General features: G+C 63.4%; 1 protein-coding gene across 10 annotated transcripts in view; it reads left to right on the top strand.

The window, feature by feature from the left end:
- Positions 1-12,131, top strand: part of GLB1L2 (galactosidase beta 1 like 2) — a 39,454-nt gene extending 27,323 nt beyond the window's left edge. For 6 of the 10 annotated variants that reach the window (XM_059929989.1, XM_059929991.1, XM_059929993.1 and 3 more), the window contains 12 exons: positions 1,701-1,771; positions 4,489-4,573; positions 5,891-6,028; positions 6,511-6,591; positions 6,965-7,071; positions 7,602-7,742; positions 7,964-8,035; positions 8,299-8,380; positions 10,160-10,247; positions 10,482-10,593; positions 10,989-11,105; positions 11,238-12,131. In XM_059929989.1, the coding sequence (XP_059785972.1) occupies positions 1,701-1,771; positions 4,489-4,573; positions 5,891-6,028; positions 6,511-6,591; positions 6,965-7,071; positions 7,602-7,742; positions 7,964-8,035; positions 8,299-8,380; positions 10,160-10,247; positions 10,482-10,593; positions 10,989-11,105; positions 11,238-11,537 (1,394 nt within the window). In that variant the 3' untranslated portion in view covers positions 11,538-12,131. The remainder of the gene's footprint in view (positions 1-1,700; positions 1,772-4,488; positions 4,574-5,890; positions 6,029-6,510; positions 6,592-6,964; positions 7,072-7,601; positions 7,743-7,963; positions 8,036-8,298; positions 8,381-10,159; positions 10,248-10,481; positions 10,594-10,988; positions 11,106-11,237) is intronic. The other 4 variants (XM_059929990.1, XM_059929996.1, XM_059929994.1 and 1 more) reach the window with 4 other exon arrangements.
- Positions 12,132-14,474: the final 2,343 nt, after the last annotated feature.

Raw genomic sequence — 14,474 nt, 5'->3', positions numbered from 1 at the left:
CCGGGTCCCCTGGAGTCCCACGTCCTGGGACGTCGAAGCCGTCGTCCTGTCGTTTTCTTTGATCCGCTGTCGCTGCCAGAGGACGAGCGCATCCTGTTGTGGGATTCAGCTTCAGGGTGTCTCTGTGGGACCTGCCCCTTCGCGGATCTGACTTGGACAGTGTGATCCTTGTGGTGGCCTCTCCCTGCTGTGCTGTCCTGTCTCTTCTCTGGTTTGGTTGTTTGTGGGTCTGACGTGCGTGTTGCCCCTCTGAGCTGCGTAGCTCTTGAGCTTTTTTCTGTCTTCGCCATTTCCTTCTACGTTCTGGGTGACCACCTCGACTTTCTTCTCCCAATCCTTCCGTTTCCTGCATCTCGTTCTTCTTGGATACATTTCTTTTCTCACAGCGTACTTGCTAACAGCTGTGACCAGTGCCCCCCGCTGTGGGGAACCAGGAGTGGGGTTTGGAGGGCTGTCTTTGGCGGGATTGACTCCGGAGGGGAGCCCTTTGGGCCGTCATGGCGGGTATCTGGGGGCAGGAAGGGGCAGGAACCCCTCCTGAGCTGTCCTCTTCCCGCAGGCCCTGGTGCCCGGGGCCGCCGTGCTTGGCTTTCCTGGGGGGCTGGCCACGGGGCGGTGGGGAGGCTGGAGGGCGGCGTGAGGCAGGGTCCGCGGGAGGCCTTGGGCTGGGGTGGGTGGTCACCTCTGCTCTCGCAGGCTGGTTACAGACCCCCAGACCCTTTTCAAGCTCCCGAGCTTTCCCTGAACCGTGGCCTCTGCTGTGTCTCCCGCCCCGTTCTTTCTCCCTGTGGCCCCACCTCCTCATCCTTCACCTGTATTCACCAGGCTGTCGGGGGGGTGATGGGAGCAGGTACACTGGGCTCCGAGGTTTCTGCCGGCTTGGTTCAGACCCGCCCGCTGTCTTCAGGGGTCTCCACTTTAGGTGAGGAGGGTCCGGATGTGGGGTCTTACCCACATCGGGTGGGCCTGCTTCCCAGCGCTGTGACCTTGAGGCAAGTTGTTTGGCCTCCCGGAGCCCCAGCTGTCGTTTGTCTCTAATCACTGGTGATCGGGGCTCGGGTCCGACAGGAGGGCGTCAGGGTGGCTGGGCGGCCAGGCTGGTCCGGTGACCATCCCGCCTTCCCGGGCGCAGCAGAGCTCAGGCCCGGCCATGCGAGACCCTCCGTCCGGGGGCAGGAGGCGGACAAGGAGCCTCAGAGCCAGCTTCTGCTCCGGGGTTGGCCACGTCCATGGCCGTGGGCAAAACATAGCACATCTTTCTCGGGCGTACCTTTCCCTGGTGGAAAGCCATGGAAAATATTGCTGGGGTGGGACAGAAAACTAGCTCTCATCTGAGATGTAAAAGGGGAATCTTCACTTAGATCGTCACCCAGTGCCGGAGGCTGGAGGTGCAAAAGTAAAGATCAGACTCTGAGCTCCTGCAAGGAGTAATGAACAGAAATGCACTCTGGTTGTAAAAATTCCATAAATCGAGCACAGATGTTTAGCAAGTGGATCTCTGTGAGGTCTGTGCTGAGTGGTGGAATTTCCAAGATGAACCGGCTAAGCCTCCTGGTGTCAGAGGAACTAAACTCTGGTTGGAGGTGGAAGGTGGTGTCAAGATTAGTTTATTTGCAGGTGAGTTGAGAATGGTCAGGGGAATTCTGAGTCCTCCTGGCTTTTGGGTGATAGCCGTTTTCTCTTCTCCTTTCCACCTGCAGCGCTGGCCACCATCAACTTACAGTCACAAAACGAGCTGCAGTTTTTAACCACCTTTCTGCTGAGTGTCCAGGTAAGTCAGGAGGTGAGCTGAGCTGAGCCGTGGTGTCAGGAGCTTAGCTGGGCCGGAGGGTCTCTGGGCCCAGCCTTGCAGCTCTCGGCCCCCCTTGCCCCTGCACGGCCCACACCGCACCCGTGTGGCCTGCCCCTGGCGAGGGAAGCAGTGTGACGGTTGCTCTGAGGGGTCGCTGTGTCAGCTGGTGCTGGGAGGTGGTTTCCAGCCTCCTGAGAAGGGGCCCTTTCTGAAGCTCTAGGCGGGTGTGCTCACAGAGGCCTCTTGACTAGAGTTCTGTGGACTCAATTTGGCCCCAGACGGGCTCCGTCTGGGCCCTGGGGATCGAGGGGAGAGACACGTCCCTGCCCTGTGTCTGACTGTCACTGGTCAGGCTGCTCTGGGCCCAGAAAGAGTGCTGTCATCTGCCAGGCGGGGGCCTGGCCCGCCCAGGCCAGAGGGGAGCGGAGCGTCCGGATGTCCCTCAGCATCCATGGGGCTGACGGCAACTTGCAGTGAAGCCCTGTTTTGTCGATTTCTCCTCTCCCCTAAGGGGAGAGGAGGTCCAGCTGAGGCGGCCCATTGGCAGCATGGAGGCCGCCTTCGCCCTGTGCTATGTACGGGGCCTGGGTGCCGCCCTGAGGCCTGCACCCGGCGGGGCTGTTGGAGGGTTCGCTCCCCCCACCCCGAGGATAGACGCCGGCAGGGGTGCCGGGGCGCCTCCCGTTCCGGCTACTCCTTTTCTAGAGCAGAGGTGGTGTCCAGAGGCTCGGCCACAGGAGGCCCGCAGGGCAGTGTGACGCCCCAGGGCTGAGGGCCACCATGTGCTGCTGTTTAGAGGGACGGGCAGGGGGTGCCCAGGAGGAAGCAGGATGGGGGGCCCGGCGGGCTGCTCAGCAGATTGGGGGCGGCAGCGTGCAGGTGGGTACAGGCCCAGCCCCCTCCCTCCTTCCCGCGCCCCGTACCGCGCTTGCTGGGCGTGGGTCCGCAACCACAGGCTCTCTGCCCTCGGGGAGTTTGTGACCCACTTGGAAGAGACGCGTTAGGTACGTAGTTGCACAGGATCTGAGTAGGGTCGTCCAGACAAGGACGGTGCTGTGACCCCCAGCTTCTCTTCCCTCTTCTGTGAAGTGGGGATCGTGCTGGCACCTACTCGTAGGGCCGTATGCGGGTCAAAGGGGTGATGCTTGGAGAGCCCCCAGAAGAGCCATGCTCCCCACAGGCGCCTGCAGAGTTGTCCGTGGAGAGGTGGCCCCAGGCCAGCCGGCCTGTCCATGGCGCCTGTGGCCACCGGCCTCTCGCCCGCTGCTCAGCCATGTGTTTTCCTCCAAGAAGGGGCCGTGGACTTGTCCCTCTTCAGATCAGAGGCCCCTGCAGATGGTCACTGGTGGCCCTGCCCCCCTTCACTCAGGGTGTCCGGCTGCGCCTTGCCGGCCCGGCCCGTGTCCAGTGACGGGAGCCTGGACGCGGGTGTCTCTGGGCGCTTCCCAGGGCCAGGCAGCGTGTGCTGAGGGCTCCAGGTGCCTCATCTCATGTGACTGTCCCAGTAGCCACGTGACGGGCCGCCGTGTAGCCGTTTTACAGTCGAGGACACAGACTCCAGGACGGTGTCCCCCGGCAGTGGCAGGTCAGGGCATGTAGCACAGTTGGTGCCGAGCCAGCCCTGAGCCACGGTGAGCTGGGCCATTTGGTGGACGGCTCAGCCCAGCCCTCAGGTGGGCCCCTCCTGGCACTGGAGGCTGCTGACCTGTGTGACTTAGTGACCCAAATGTGGTACGAGTGTCCCCTCGGGAGGTAGGCAGCCCTAAGAAAACCAAGCCCCGGGCCTTGCTAGAGAATTGTCGTGACTTATGTGGCCTCTCCCATGGCGTGGTCGGGCCCTTCTACTCAACAGGCCCTGAGCCTGCCGCCCCCTGGGCGGGGCAGCGATGGTCTGTGTGCACTGGGCCCAGACGCCAGGCCGACGGTCGCGGGCTGCTCGGCGCGGGAGGAGGGTTCTGTGGCGCGGAAGCTGCGGGGCCGCCGTCGGGCCAGCACGTCCCCCACTGCTTCTGTGCACGTGGGCAGAGCGGAGCTGGGCCCGGGCCTGGCCGCTGCGTCCTGGGGGTAGTCCTGTGCAGCCTCAGGGCGCCGAAGCAGTGTTAGACCTTCCAGCGTCCTGGCCGAGGCGGCGGGGGCGGTGGGGGGGCGCCGGGCTGCAGAGCCTGCACTGTGGAAGCTGGAGCGCCCTCATGTTTTGGTCCAGTTTTGCGTACTTCTGTTGAAACCAAGCTAGACCTGGGAGAGGGGCCGCTCCACAGCCCCCTGACTCCTCCGGCCAGAGGGACGCAGCATCTGAGGGTCTGTGTCCATGGTGTGGCTCTCAGAGGTGGGTTTCCCCGATAGAAAGTCCTCCTGCCCTGAAGAGGACACACGGGGCTAGATCAGCAAGCCGCTGTCCGGACTGCAGGTCAGGTGCTGTGTTCTTGCGAAGGCTCACCTCGGGCAGGTCCCCGGGTTCCCCGCCAGCGCCACATGCAGCACCGAAACCCCATTAAGGCCCCGGGCCTGCTGTGCCCACTTTGGTAGCTCCATCCACCCCCTGCCACGTGGCGGCCGCACGTGGAGGACCAGCCGGTGCGGGTGCCCTGGGGGCTCCCCTGTGCTCTGCTGGCAGCGGCCCCGAAGGCCAGGTGTGCAGCCAGGGAAGGGTGGGGAGGACGGAGGTGCCGGCTAACTTCTCACTTTGTGGTGCGCAGGGCGTCCAGCCCAGGATGGTGATGGAGTGCTGGACGGGCTGGTTTGACTTGTGGGGCGGCCCCCACAGCATCCTGGATTCCTCAGGTGGGTGCTTGTGGGACCCCCGTCCAGCTTGTGTGCTGGCCTCAGAAGCAGGAATAAGTTCCAGATAAGCTGCTGATCGATGTGAATTAGCTGAGGGTGTGGGGCTCCGGGAGTCTCTGCGTGTACAGTCAGCCCTGAGCGTCCAGAGCTGTTTGTCTTGACAGGTGACACGAGCGGTCAGACACGGCTTTGGGGTGTCTCTGTAATTGCCCTGGAGTAATGCATGCCAATCGCAAACGTCTAGCCAATACAGGACGTGTATAAAGGAGAAATAAAAACCCCGGAGCCCAGAGCAGACATTTCGATGTGTGTAGTACAGGCACCCTCTGTCTCTCTGTCTGCCGCCCCGGGTGCACGTGCAGGTAGAGGTGTGGGCAGGTGAGGGCAGGTGAGGGCCGGTGAGGGCCGGTGAGGGCAGGTGAGGGCCGGTGTGGGCAGGTGAGGGCAGGTGAGGGCAGGTGTGGGCAGGTGTGGGCAGGTGAGGGCAGGTGAGGGCAGGTGTGGGCAGGTGAGGGTGCGTCTGCTCATCCACCTGCCTGTTCCAGTGGCCCAGCTGCCTACACTGTGCGGTGTGGATTCCACCCCTGTTCTGGAGAATGCAGAGAACCCCCTTGGGCCGGTGGCGTACCCACGATCTCTTATTGATGAGGACCTGGGTGCTTCCAGGGTCTGTGCTCACGGACCCCGTGCAGCGGGCGACCCTGTGCGTCAGTTTGGCTCACCTGGCGTGTCTCCCTGCGATAAGTTCCCAGCAGTAGCCCTTCTTCCTTCATGCGGGTTTGATCTGTGTTAACTGAACTGCCCTCCAGGAAGGGGACAATCCTCGCTCCACTGTTTAACGAGATGCCCATTCCCCACAGATTCATCAACACCAAGTGTTAAATAATGTCAGCGTTTGCTGCCTGATAGGTCCTTGTTTAGGTCTCATTTCTTTGACCAGTGCCGGGGTTTTAAACTCTATAGAGATATGTATTAACCATTCATATTCCTTCTCTGCCATTACTATCTGTGTCACGGGCTCATTTTCCAGTCCAGGTGGGGCGGGGAGGTGGTCAGAACCGTGTCTCTAATTGGGTCTTGCCAGCTGAGCGTCGCCGGCAGGCGGGTGGGCCTGAGCTGCAGCCCGTGTGAGGTGCGGACTCGCCTGGGACTTGAAAGCAGCTGGAAGCCGGGCTCTGGGGCCGGGGTCCCGTCCCCCACCATGGACTGTGGTTGGGTTTAGGGAGACCTAAGGACGGAGCTGTGAGGGGGACCTTGAGCGGGGCTGGGCTCACGGCGCCCCAGGCCCCAGCTCCGTGCGCCCTTCTCCTCCCACAGAAATTCTGGAAACCGTGTCCGCCATCGTCGACTCCGGCTCATCCATCAACCTGTACATGTTCCACGGTGGCACCAACTTTGGCTTCATCAGTGGAGCCGTGCACCTCCAGGACTACAAGTCCGATGTCACCAGCTACGGCAAGTGCCCCCGACGCGGCGCCCCACACCCGTGCCTGGGCTCTCGCGGGGCGTCCCTCGGGGACAGCGGCTGGCACCTCTAATGTGAAGGCAAGGTTTTGTCTGGACGGTCACTTTTAAGCTGCCAGGGCCGTAGGAGACAAGCCAGCTGACGTGCCTGGGCCTTTGGATGCCAGCTGGGGAGGGGAGGGGGGCCCAGGCCGGGAGGGGAGGCCCTCGGGTGGGGGTAGCCCCTCCCCTCCTCAGGGCCCTGGGATGAGGTGACCCTGGCCCCTTGCCTGGAATGTAGGGTCTGGGCAGTTTGGGGGCATTTGGTCGCGTCTAGTGCGTATGGTATTTTGACTGACGGCTCACGTCAAGTGTTCTGCCTCCCACATTGCTGGGGCGAGGACCCCGCTGCCCCGCCAGCGCCTGCTGTCTCCGTTTGCCTCCACACTTCCGTCCTGGGGGCTGAGGCCCGTGACACGGCTAGTGTCTTGCAGACTATGACGCGGTGCTGACGGAGGCCGGGGATTACACGGCCAAGTACACGGGGCTCCGGGAGTTCTTCGGCTCCATCTCAGGTACCTGCACGCGCAGGTGCAGGCCTAGCTGGGCGCCGGCTGGCTGTTGCTCTGCGACCCCAGGAGACTTGCTTCCTCTCCCCCCAACCCCTCATCCCCCGCCTCAGCCCCAGGTGATGCGTGTGCAGGAACGAGGACAGGCAAGTCTGAGCGACTGTTCTCATCCGAGTTGGGGTCTTGCCGGCTTCACCTTCTCCTAGGTGTCAGGGTTCCTGAGGATGTGAGCAAGCCCCTGCCGACCTGCCTCCTGGCCTCACCTTCCTGGTGGGGTCTCGGCGGGCCGGGAGGGGCAGGAGCTGGGGCTGCGGAGGCTGGAGGCGCAGCGACTGTTGGGGTCCCTTTGGGACGGCCCTGCCGTCTGCTTGTGTTGCAGGGGCCCCTCTTCCTGCCCCACCTGACCTTCTTCCCAAGACGGCGTATGAGCCAGTGATGCCAGCTTTGTACCTGTCCCTGTGGGACGCCCTGCCCTACCTGGAGGAGGTGCGTGCCGCTGGCGGACGGGCTGGCCCGGAGGAGGCGAAACCCAGGTCTCCACTGCCTTGGGCTCCACTCCCCAACCTCAGAGCTCAGAGAAAAGAGGACAAACGCATGTGGAGAAGCAGGAGGGACGGAGGGATGAAAGGAACCAGAGGAGGAGCTGGGAGCACAGCGGGGAGGAGGCAGAGAGGAGGGAGGAGGCCGGGCGCATCCCCCGGCGCCAGCTCAGGGCTGCCGTGGTGCAGAGATGACACTGGTCACAAAGCGCCGAGGCCACTGTGCATAGCCTGCCTTCTGTCCTTACGACATGCCCTCTGTCCCTGTCCCCGAGAGCCTTGCAGACTCTGACGAGAAACCAAAATCAGGATTGTGGAGCTTGATCATGTAATAGAAGTCAAATAGAAAAAACGTTCCGCCCCCGCCCCTTCCCCCTGCGTGCTGACCCCCGTGGGGGCTGCCGGCTCCCCGCGCCCCCAAAAGGCGAGGCCGCCTCTCTGTGCTGAGCCTCTGCCTCCCGTCTCGTGTCTGTGCAGCCGGTCACCTTGGAGAAGCCGCTCAACATGGAGAACCTCCCGATAAATGGGGGGAACGGGCAGTCTTTTGGGTACACGCTGTACGAGACCACCATCACCTCTTCTGGCATCCTCAGTGCCTGTGTGCGGGACCGGGGACAGGTAGGGGTGACCCTCTGAACTGCTGTGACCCACCGCACACCAGATCCCTCCTCTGAGGCTCTCACGGGCAGCACCCGTGTGTGGAGATGGCCCATCCCCGCCGGCCGTGCTGCCCGCTGGAACCTGGGGCCTTCGTTTCGCCCCGGCCTCTGAGCGCTCGGCAGGGACCCCCACGCCTCCCCCCTGCTGACGCGGGTGGGTCTTGTCTGCTCCTTTGGCAGGTGTTTGTGAACACCGTCTCCATAGGGTTCCTGGACTATAAGAGGAAGAAGATTGTCATCCCCTTGGTCCAGGTTTGTCCCGGGGGTTGGGAGGCTGGTGCCAGGCACCTCCTGGGCAGGTGTGGCGGGAGGCCTGGAGGGAGGCCTGGAGGGAGGCCTGGACGAGGGGGCTGCTTGGCCACAGAGCTGGGGGTGGGCGTGGCTTTCTGATGAGCAGGGACCCCCATCCCGTTCTCAGAGTTTAGGGAGAACTGGGGCTCCACAGAGAAACCCCAAGGGGCAGCTGTGACCCGGTGGTCGGAATCAGGCTTCGTCAGCGCCCTCTGTGCTCCCAGCAGGGGTTCACGGTGCTGAGGATCTTGGTGGAGAATTGCGGGCGAGTCAACTACGGGACTAATATCGACGACCAGCGCAAAGGTGGGTCACAGCACACGCGTGGCTGTCCCTTCTCCACAGCAGCACCTGCAGGTCATGGAGGCTGATGTCATAGGTGGGGCCACGGGGGCCCATCGGGGGGAGGTGGGGTCCTGGAGGCCCCTGGAGGGAGGTGGGTCCTGGAGGCCACTGGACGGAGGTGGGGTCATGGAGGCCACCGGAGGGAGGTGGGTCCTGGAGGCCACCGGAGGGAGGTGGGTCCTGGAGGCCACCGGAGGGAGGTGGGTCCTGGAGGCCACCGGAGGGAGGTGGGTCCTGGAGGCCCCTGGACGGAGGTGGGGTCATGGAGGCCACCGGAGGGAGGTGGGTCCTAGAGGCCACCGGAGGGAGGTGGGTCCTGGAGGCCACTGGACGGAGGTGGGGTCATGGAGGCCACCGGAGGGAGGTGGGTCCTGGAGGCCACCGGAGGGAGGTGGGTCCTGGAGGCCCCTGGAGGGAGGTGGCATAGGACCCGTGCCTTCTTGGTTCTTCACACTGAGTTTCTGTTTCGATCCACCTTGGAAACCTCTCGGTGACCTCATTGGTGGTGGGGAGGAGGGCACAGGATGTAGATGAACAACATACATGCTCTTGGGGGCCCTCCCCCCAGGAACATCCCACTGGGCTCCCTGAACCTCCTCTGCTTGAACTTGCCTCTTTCTTATCATCTATCAAAATGTGGGTGGTTTTATGTAAGTTATGAAATAGGACCTCGGACAATAAATCCTACCCTGGAGGAAGCCTGGTGCCCTCCTAGCTCTCGTGGCCGTTTGCTTCTGTCACCTCGGGGAAGAGCTGTGGCCCAGCCCCGGGGACTTCCTGTGTCCTGGGAATGTGCCCCTCCAGAAGGGCCTCAGTGTGCTTCCCCTCCCCTCCCCTCCGCTCCCCTCCCTTGAAAGCCCCCCGGGTTCCTCCCTAGGTCTCAGCTTCTTCCCTGAGGAGCTCGTGGTGCTGGCCGCCCTCGCTTCCTCTGTTCTCCTGGGGGCAGAGAGGATGGCAGCCTGGCCCTGGTCGCAGGCCCTGCCGGGGGGGTGCAGTCCTGTCCTCTGGAAGGGTTCAGGGTTCACAAGTCGCAGACCTCCTCTCCAGAGCCGTGTGCACCCCCTACACCTGCACCCTGCAGTTCAGGAGGGTCTGCAGCCCTCTGAACACCCCCAGCCTGTCCGGGTTGCCAGTCTGGCGACTCGGCAGCTCTGTGACCGAGAGGACGCAGGACACGCAGTGGGCCCCACCCCGAGGTGCTGGGAAGTCACTGTTCAAGTGTGTGCAGTGCCTTAGCCTTGGGTGTCCCGGCCATGGTGCTGTGTGTTCACAATTTAGATACTTGAAAAAAAACCTTTAACGCTGGCTTGTGTAGAAGATTTCTGGCCGAGTTACTAGGTCTGTTTCGTCTGGGACTCCACTGAACAGACCTCGAAGCTGGGCTGGAGCCGCTGTGACCTCTTGATCACACGTGTCCTTTTGGCCTCCTTTCATGGTGTTGGAATCCTCAGCCCCCAGAAGGGAGGCCCCCCCCCAAGGGCCAGAGGCTGACACTGCCCTCGGGCGCCGCCTTCCCTGCGCGCTGTAGGGGGCCTGGCAGGCGCTGCTGTCCCGTGCTCTCATGGCTTTGGGGCTGCAGGCAAAGGTTTTATGCGTGCAGAGAGCCCCCTAGGGGTGCTGGCCCTTCAGCAGGAGTCCTTTGTTGAACTTTGCAGAAACGTTCCGTGTATGTGCCCAGCCGGCGGGTCAGCTGTCCCCCCACCGTCGGCCTCGCTCAGTGTCTCTGCCTCGTCCCCCCAGGTTTAATCGGAAATATCTATCTGAATGATTCTCCCCTGAAAAAGTTCAAAATCTACAGCCTGGATATGAAGAAGAGCTTCTTTCAGAGGTGGGTCCTGCCCTGCGCAGCGTGGGAGCAGCTGGACGGCCTGCAGGAGAGCCAGGAGGCCCGAGGCTGCCCCAGCCTTGGTGCCGCCCCGCAGCCCTCCCCCACGGCCTGAGAACCGGAGCCCGAGCGCCCCCCGCCCCTCCCCCTCCCCCGGCTGCCACTGCTGTGCCGGTTCACAGGGCGGGAGGACCTGAGAAGGTACCTCCCACCCCTCGTCTTCTGCCCTGCGCATAGGTTCCACGCAGACAAGTGGAACCCTCTCCCGGACGTGCCCGTGCTCCCTGCTTTCTTCCTGGGGCCGCTGTTGGTCTCCTTCTCCCCCCGTGACACCTTTGTGAAGCTGGAGGTTTGTAGCCCCGCCTGCCAGCTGCTCTGGGCTCCGCTCCTTGGGCCCCAGCCTGGTGCTTGGCCTCCTGGAGCCCCCATACCACGTGTGCCCGGAGGGTCTCCGTCGTGGCCTCCGTGGGTGCGGGAGGGAGTCAGAGCAGAGGAACCACCTGGTGGGCTTCTCAGGTCCGGGCTCCGGTGGTCCAGTCTGAGCCCGGGTGCCCTGCCGGGGCTCAGCACGAGAGGGAACGGGATCCGGAGCTCCCCGCCCGTTACCGAGCGGCTGTCGGAATGAGTCTGGTCCCTGGGAAGCTGAGAGGAGAGCTCACGGCCTGTGTGCGCCTCTGCCTCCCGTGTGACTCTATGTTCGGTGGTTTATGTAGTCAACTAACACCTCCCCTCCTCTGCTTAAAGGGCTGGGAGAAGGGGGTTGTATTCATCAACGGCCAAAACCTTGGGCGCTACTGGAACATCGGGCCCCAGGAGACCCTCTACCTCCCAGGTGCCTGGTTGGACCAAGGCCTCAACCAGGTGGGAGCACTTTTCCTGGGACCCCTTCTCATCCCTGCCCTCCCTGTATCATGGTGTTTCTCCGGGGGCCCTTGGTGGGCAGGGGAGGACGGAAGTTCTGGCCAGTCCCTTACGAGTGGGCCCCTGCTCCAGCTCCGAGACAGACTGGCCGTCTCCCCAGGTCATTGTCTTCGAGGAGAAGATGGCGGGTCCGGTGGTACAGTTCACGGAAACACCCTACCTGGGCCGGCGCCAGTACATGAACTGAGCGGCCCCCAGGCCTCCCGGCGGGGCGGCAGCAGGCGCTCCCTACTGACCGCGGGCCGGCCTGCTGCTGCCCCCTCTGTCCCTCCCCTCGGGAGCCAGGCCTTGGCCCTGCCCACGGCTGCAGTTCAGACCCTCCCCTGCAGAACCGGAGAAGCGAGATGGGGGCAAGGGAGGGCCCCTCTCTGAAGAGCTTCCCGGCTCTGTGGCTGGTGCCGTCCGACTTCGCTGCTCCCGCGGGCGGGATGGAGGGTCTGGCTGGGACTGTCCCCCGTGGGGTGAGTGGGGCACAGCTCCTGGACAGTCTGCTCCTCTGAGTGTCCCTGTGGGCCCTGTTCCTGAGCTGGGGGGCGCGTCACCATTTGTGGAGGGTGGGGGCACCTGGGCCAGCCTTCTCCGCCATCCAGGGAGGAAGTCGGTCCGGTGGAGGGACCCCGGCCCCCTTCCACCCCACTCGGATCGCCTCTGACGGTCAGGAACGCTGGGCCTTACCTCCCAAGACAGCGTGTTTCCCTCTCATTCCGCGAGGGGCAGCGTCAGCCCAGGAGGAGAGGCAGCTGCTCCCGAGGGTCCAGGAGGCCACGGGCAGAAGGTGTGGCCGCAGGGGCCTGGGCAGGAGTGTTGGGGTCCTGGGGCCCCCACCCTGGGCCAGGCGGCGGGGGAGGGGCAGCCTTCCTTCCAGTTGTCCGTCCAGACCCCGGACAAGCCCCCCCGGGATGAGCCCCGGGTTTGGGCTCAGGTTCGCTGCCTTGAGTTGCGGTAAAGCCACAGAGTTGCATCCGATCCTCCTTGGTGGTGTTTGTCTTATCCCGCGTGTGCCGGGCACACGGCTAGCCCGGCCGTCGCCGTTCCGGTGTGGTGGGCGGGGTGGGGCTGTGCTGGGTGGCCAGGAGTGGCACGTGTGCTGGCCCCGGTGCTGAGTGTGTCTCCCCGGCGACGTCTGGATCCTCCTGCCACAAACGGACGGTCTCCAATCGTAGTCCAAGGGGACGAGCTGATCCCTCCGGGAGTGGGGGGACCGGGTGGGGAACCGCAGGCTGAGAGCCTCCCAGCGGCGCCCTCCTCCCCAGGGCGGGAGCCTGTGCGTGGCTTAGGAGGGGTCTGCACGGGGGCAGTGGTGCGCAGCCCCTGGGCCCAAGAGCGGAGCCGGGTCAAGGGCAGACGGTCACAGGGGGCTGGGCCCGAGGGTCCCGCTGGGGGCAGAGAAGTGGAGCTTACTGAAGCGAGCCTGGTGGACCACGGCTGGGGGGCCCCGTCCCTGATCTCGTCCAAACTCACCAGCTCTTCCTGTGCCGCCGCGAACGGGGAGCCTGGGGCTGAGCGGTGGGAGCAGGCTCTGTGGACGGGGCCAGCCTGGGCGCCGAGCCACCCTGCCTGGCTTATGCCGCGTCCCACGAAGCGCGTGGGGGGCCTCCGCTGGGGAGTGTGCACGGAGCTGGGGTTTGAAAGACTCTTACGGTGACGCCGTCTGTGTGATGAAGAGTTCCCCTTGCGTGGCTTTTCCGCACCCACCTGCTTGCAGACGCCCGGCCCTTCCTGGGTGAGGTCCCTGGGCCAACCTGCCTGCCCAGTGACCCCAGCTTCCTGTCCAAGCACCTTGGCAGGGAGTGCCCTCCTCATCACCCCGGCCTCTAAGTGCTGGGCGTCTCAGGCTGCTCCCAGGCCGCCTCTGCCCTCTGCCGTCACTCGGTGCGGAGGCCTCGCCCACGGGCCTTGGCAGCAGTCTCCACACTCGTTCTCTCCCACGTTCATCCCCGTCGGGGCTCCAGGCACCGCCGTCCACTCACCTCCCCTGTGAGTGTAACAAGCACGTGACCCCAAACTTACTGTCACATTGTCCCCTGCAGTCTGCCCGGAGCAGTGGACACGGTTCTGTTCTGTCTTGGTTACTCGGGGCTATACTTGTACCTCACGTCCAGCCCATCAGCAAACCCCTGACCCGCGTCCAGAGCCCGCCCGCTGCCCTCTCGTCAGGGCTGCACCTCGTCCGACTCACCGTTGTCTCGGGCCGCCTGCCTGTGTCCTGTTTGTGGGCAACACAGGAAGCGAGCGATTCTTCTAAAAGGCCGGTTCGACTGGGTCCGTCCTCTGCTCCAAACCCTCCGACAGCCTCTCTTTCACTCCCTAGCTGCAAGCTTCGCCCTGGTTCCAGAGCAGAGTGTCCGGGCCCCCTGCTCCCACCTGTGACCCACCCCCCGCCCCCAGTCAGCTGCCCTCAGTGGCCTGTTAGCTAAGCGCTCTCCCGCGGGGGGAGCTTCTCTTTCCTGGACCCAGTTCTCTGCCCGTCTGCTCGGAGGCCACCTGGCTAGGGAGGCCTTTCTGACGGCCCAGGTGGGGTGCCAGCACCTCCCCAGCCGCACTCCGCCCCGCTTGCCGCATCCGTCACCTTGGAATGATGACGGCTGTCCGGAGCACCCTGGCTCTGTGCGTCTGTGCCCTCTCCGGAGAAGGCAGCCCCGGGCAGGCAGAGCTTTGGCCCTGTGCTGTGCCGGGAACAAGACGTGTCCCCCCAGGCGCCTGATAGTACAGGCTGGACGGTTAAAGGAATGAGGAAAAACAAGGCAGGGCTGAGGAGGATTAGGACTGTTAAAAACCATAGTTGACTTTTAATTTCAAAACAAATTAAATACAGTTAAATTAAAACAGACCCGATAGTGCAGCTTGGGGGCCCCACCCTCCCCGTCTCTGTCCTCCGTACGCCGGCCCCCACCTCGCTCCTGTACGGGGGCGAGCAGGGAACAGGCTGTGTTTGGAAAACAAACTGTAGCCATGGGCCCAATTCTGCTTCATAGCAAACTCATTCCCAATGAAGGTGAAAGCTGCGGTCCATCAGGGTTATAATGATAAATAAATACACATGCAGCTAAGAGAGGATATTAGGTGAAAACAACAGAACTAGCATCTGCCAAAAAAAAAGAGAGGAACCATGTTGTCGTTCATTATCAATTTCCTGAAAACGAGCCCTGGGTTTCGGGCCAAGGTGGCCCAAGCCCAGCCAAGCTGACCCCGCGTTTGGGGCTGGTCCCGGCGCGTGAGGCAGTGGCGTACCCTGCATGAGTTCACTTGCTCAACGGTGCCCGCCCTCGCCCACCCTCCCCTCCCCACCACCCACTTGGTTCCCAGGCA

The sequence above is a fragment of the Balaenoptera ricei genome, chromosome 8 (assembly GCF_028023285.1).
Source record: "Balaenoptera ricei isolate mBalRic1 chromosome 8, mBalRic1.hap2, whole genome shotgun sequence".
Classification (NCBI taxonomy): domain Eukaryota; kingdom Metazoa; phylum Chordata; class Mammalia; order Artiodactyla; family Balaenopteridae; genus Balaenoptera; species Balaenoptera ricei.
The sequence above is the reverse complement of the archived record's forward strand: the minus strand, read 5'-3'. Positions and strand labels throughout refer to the sequence as shown.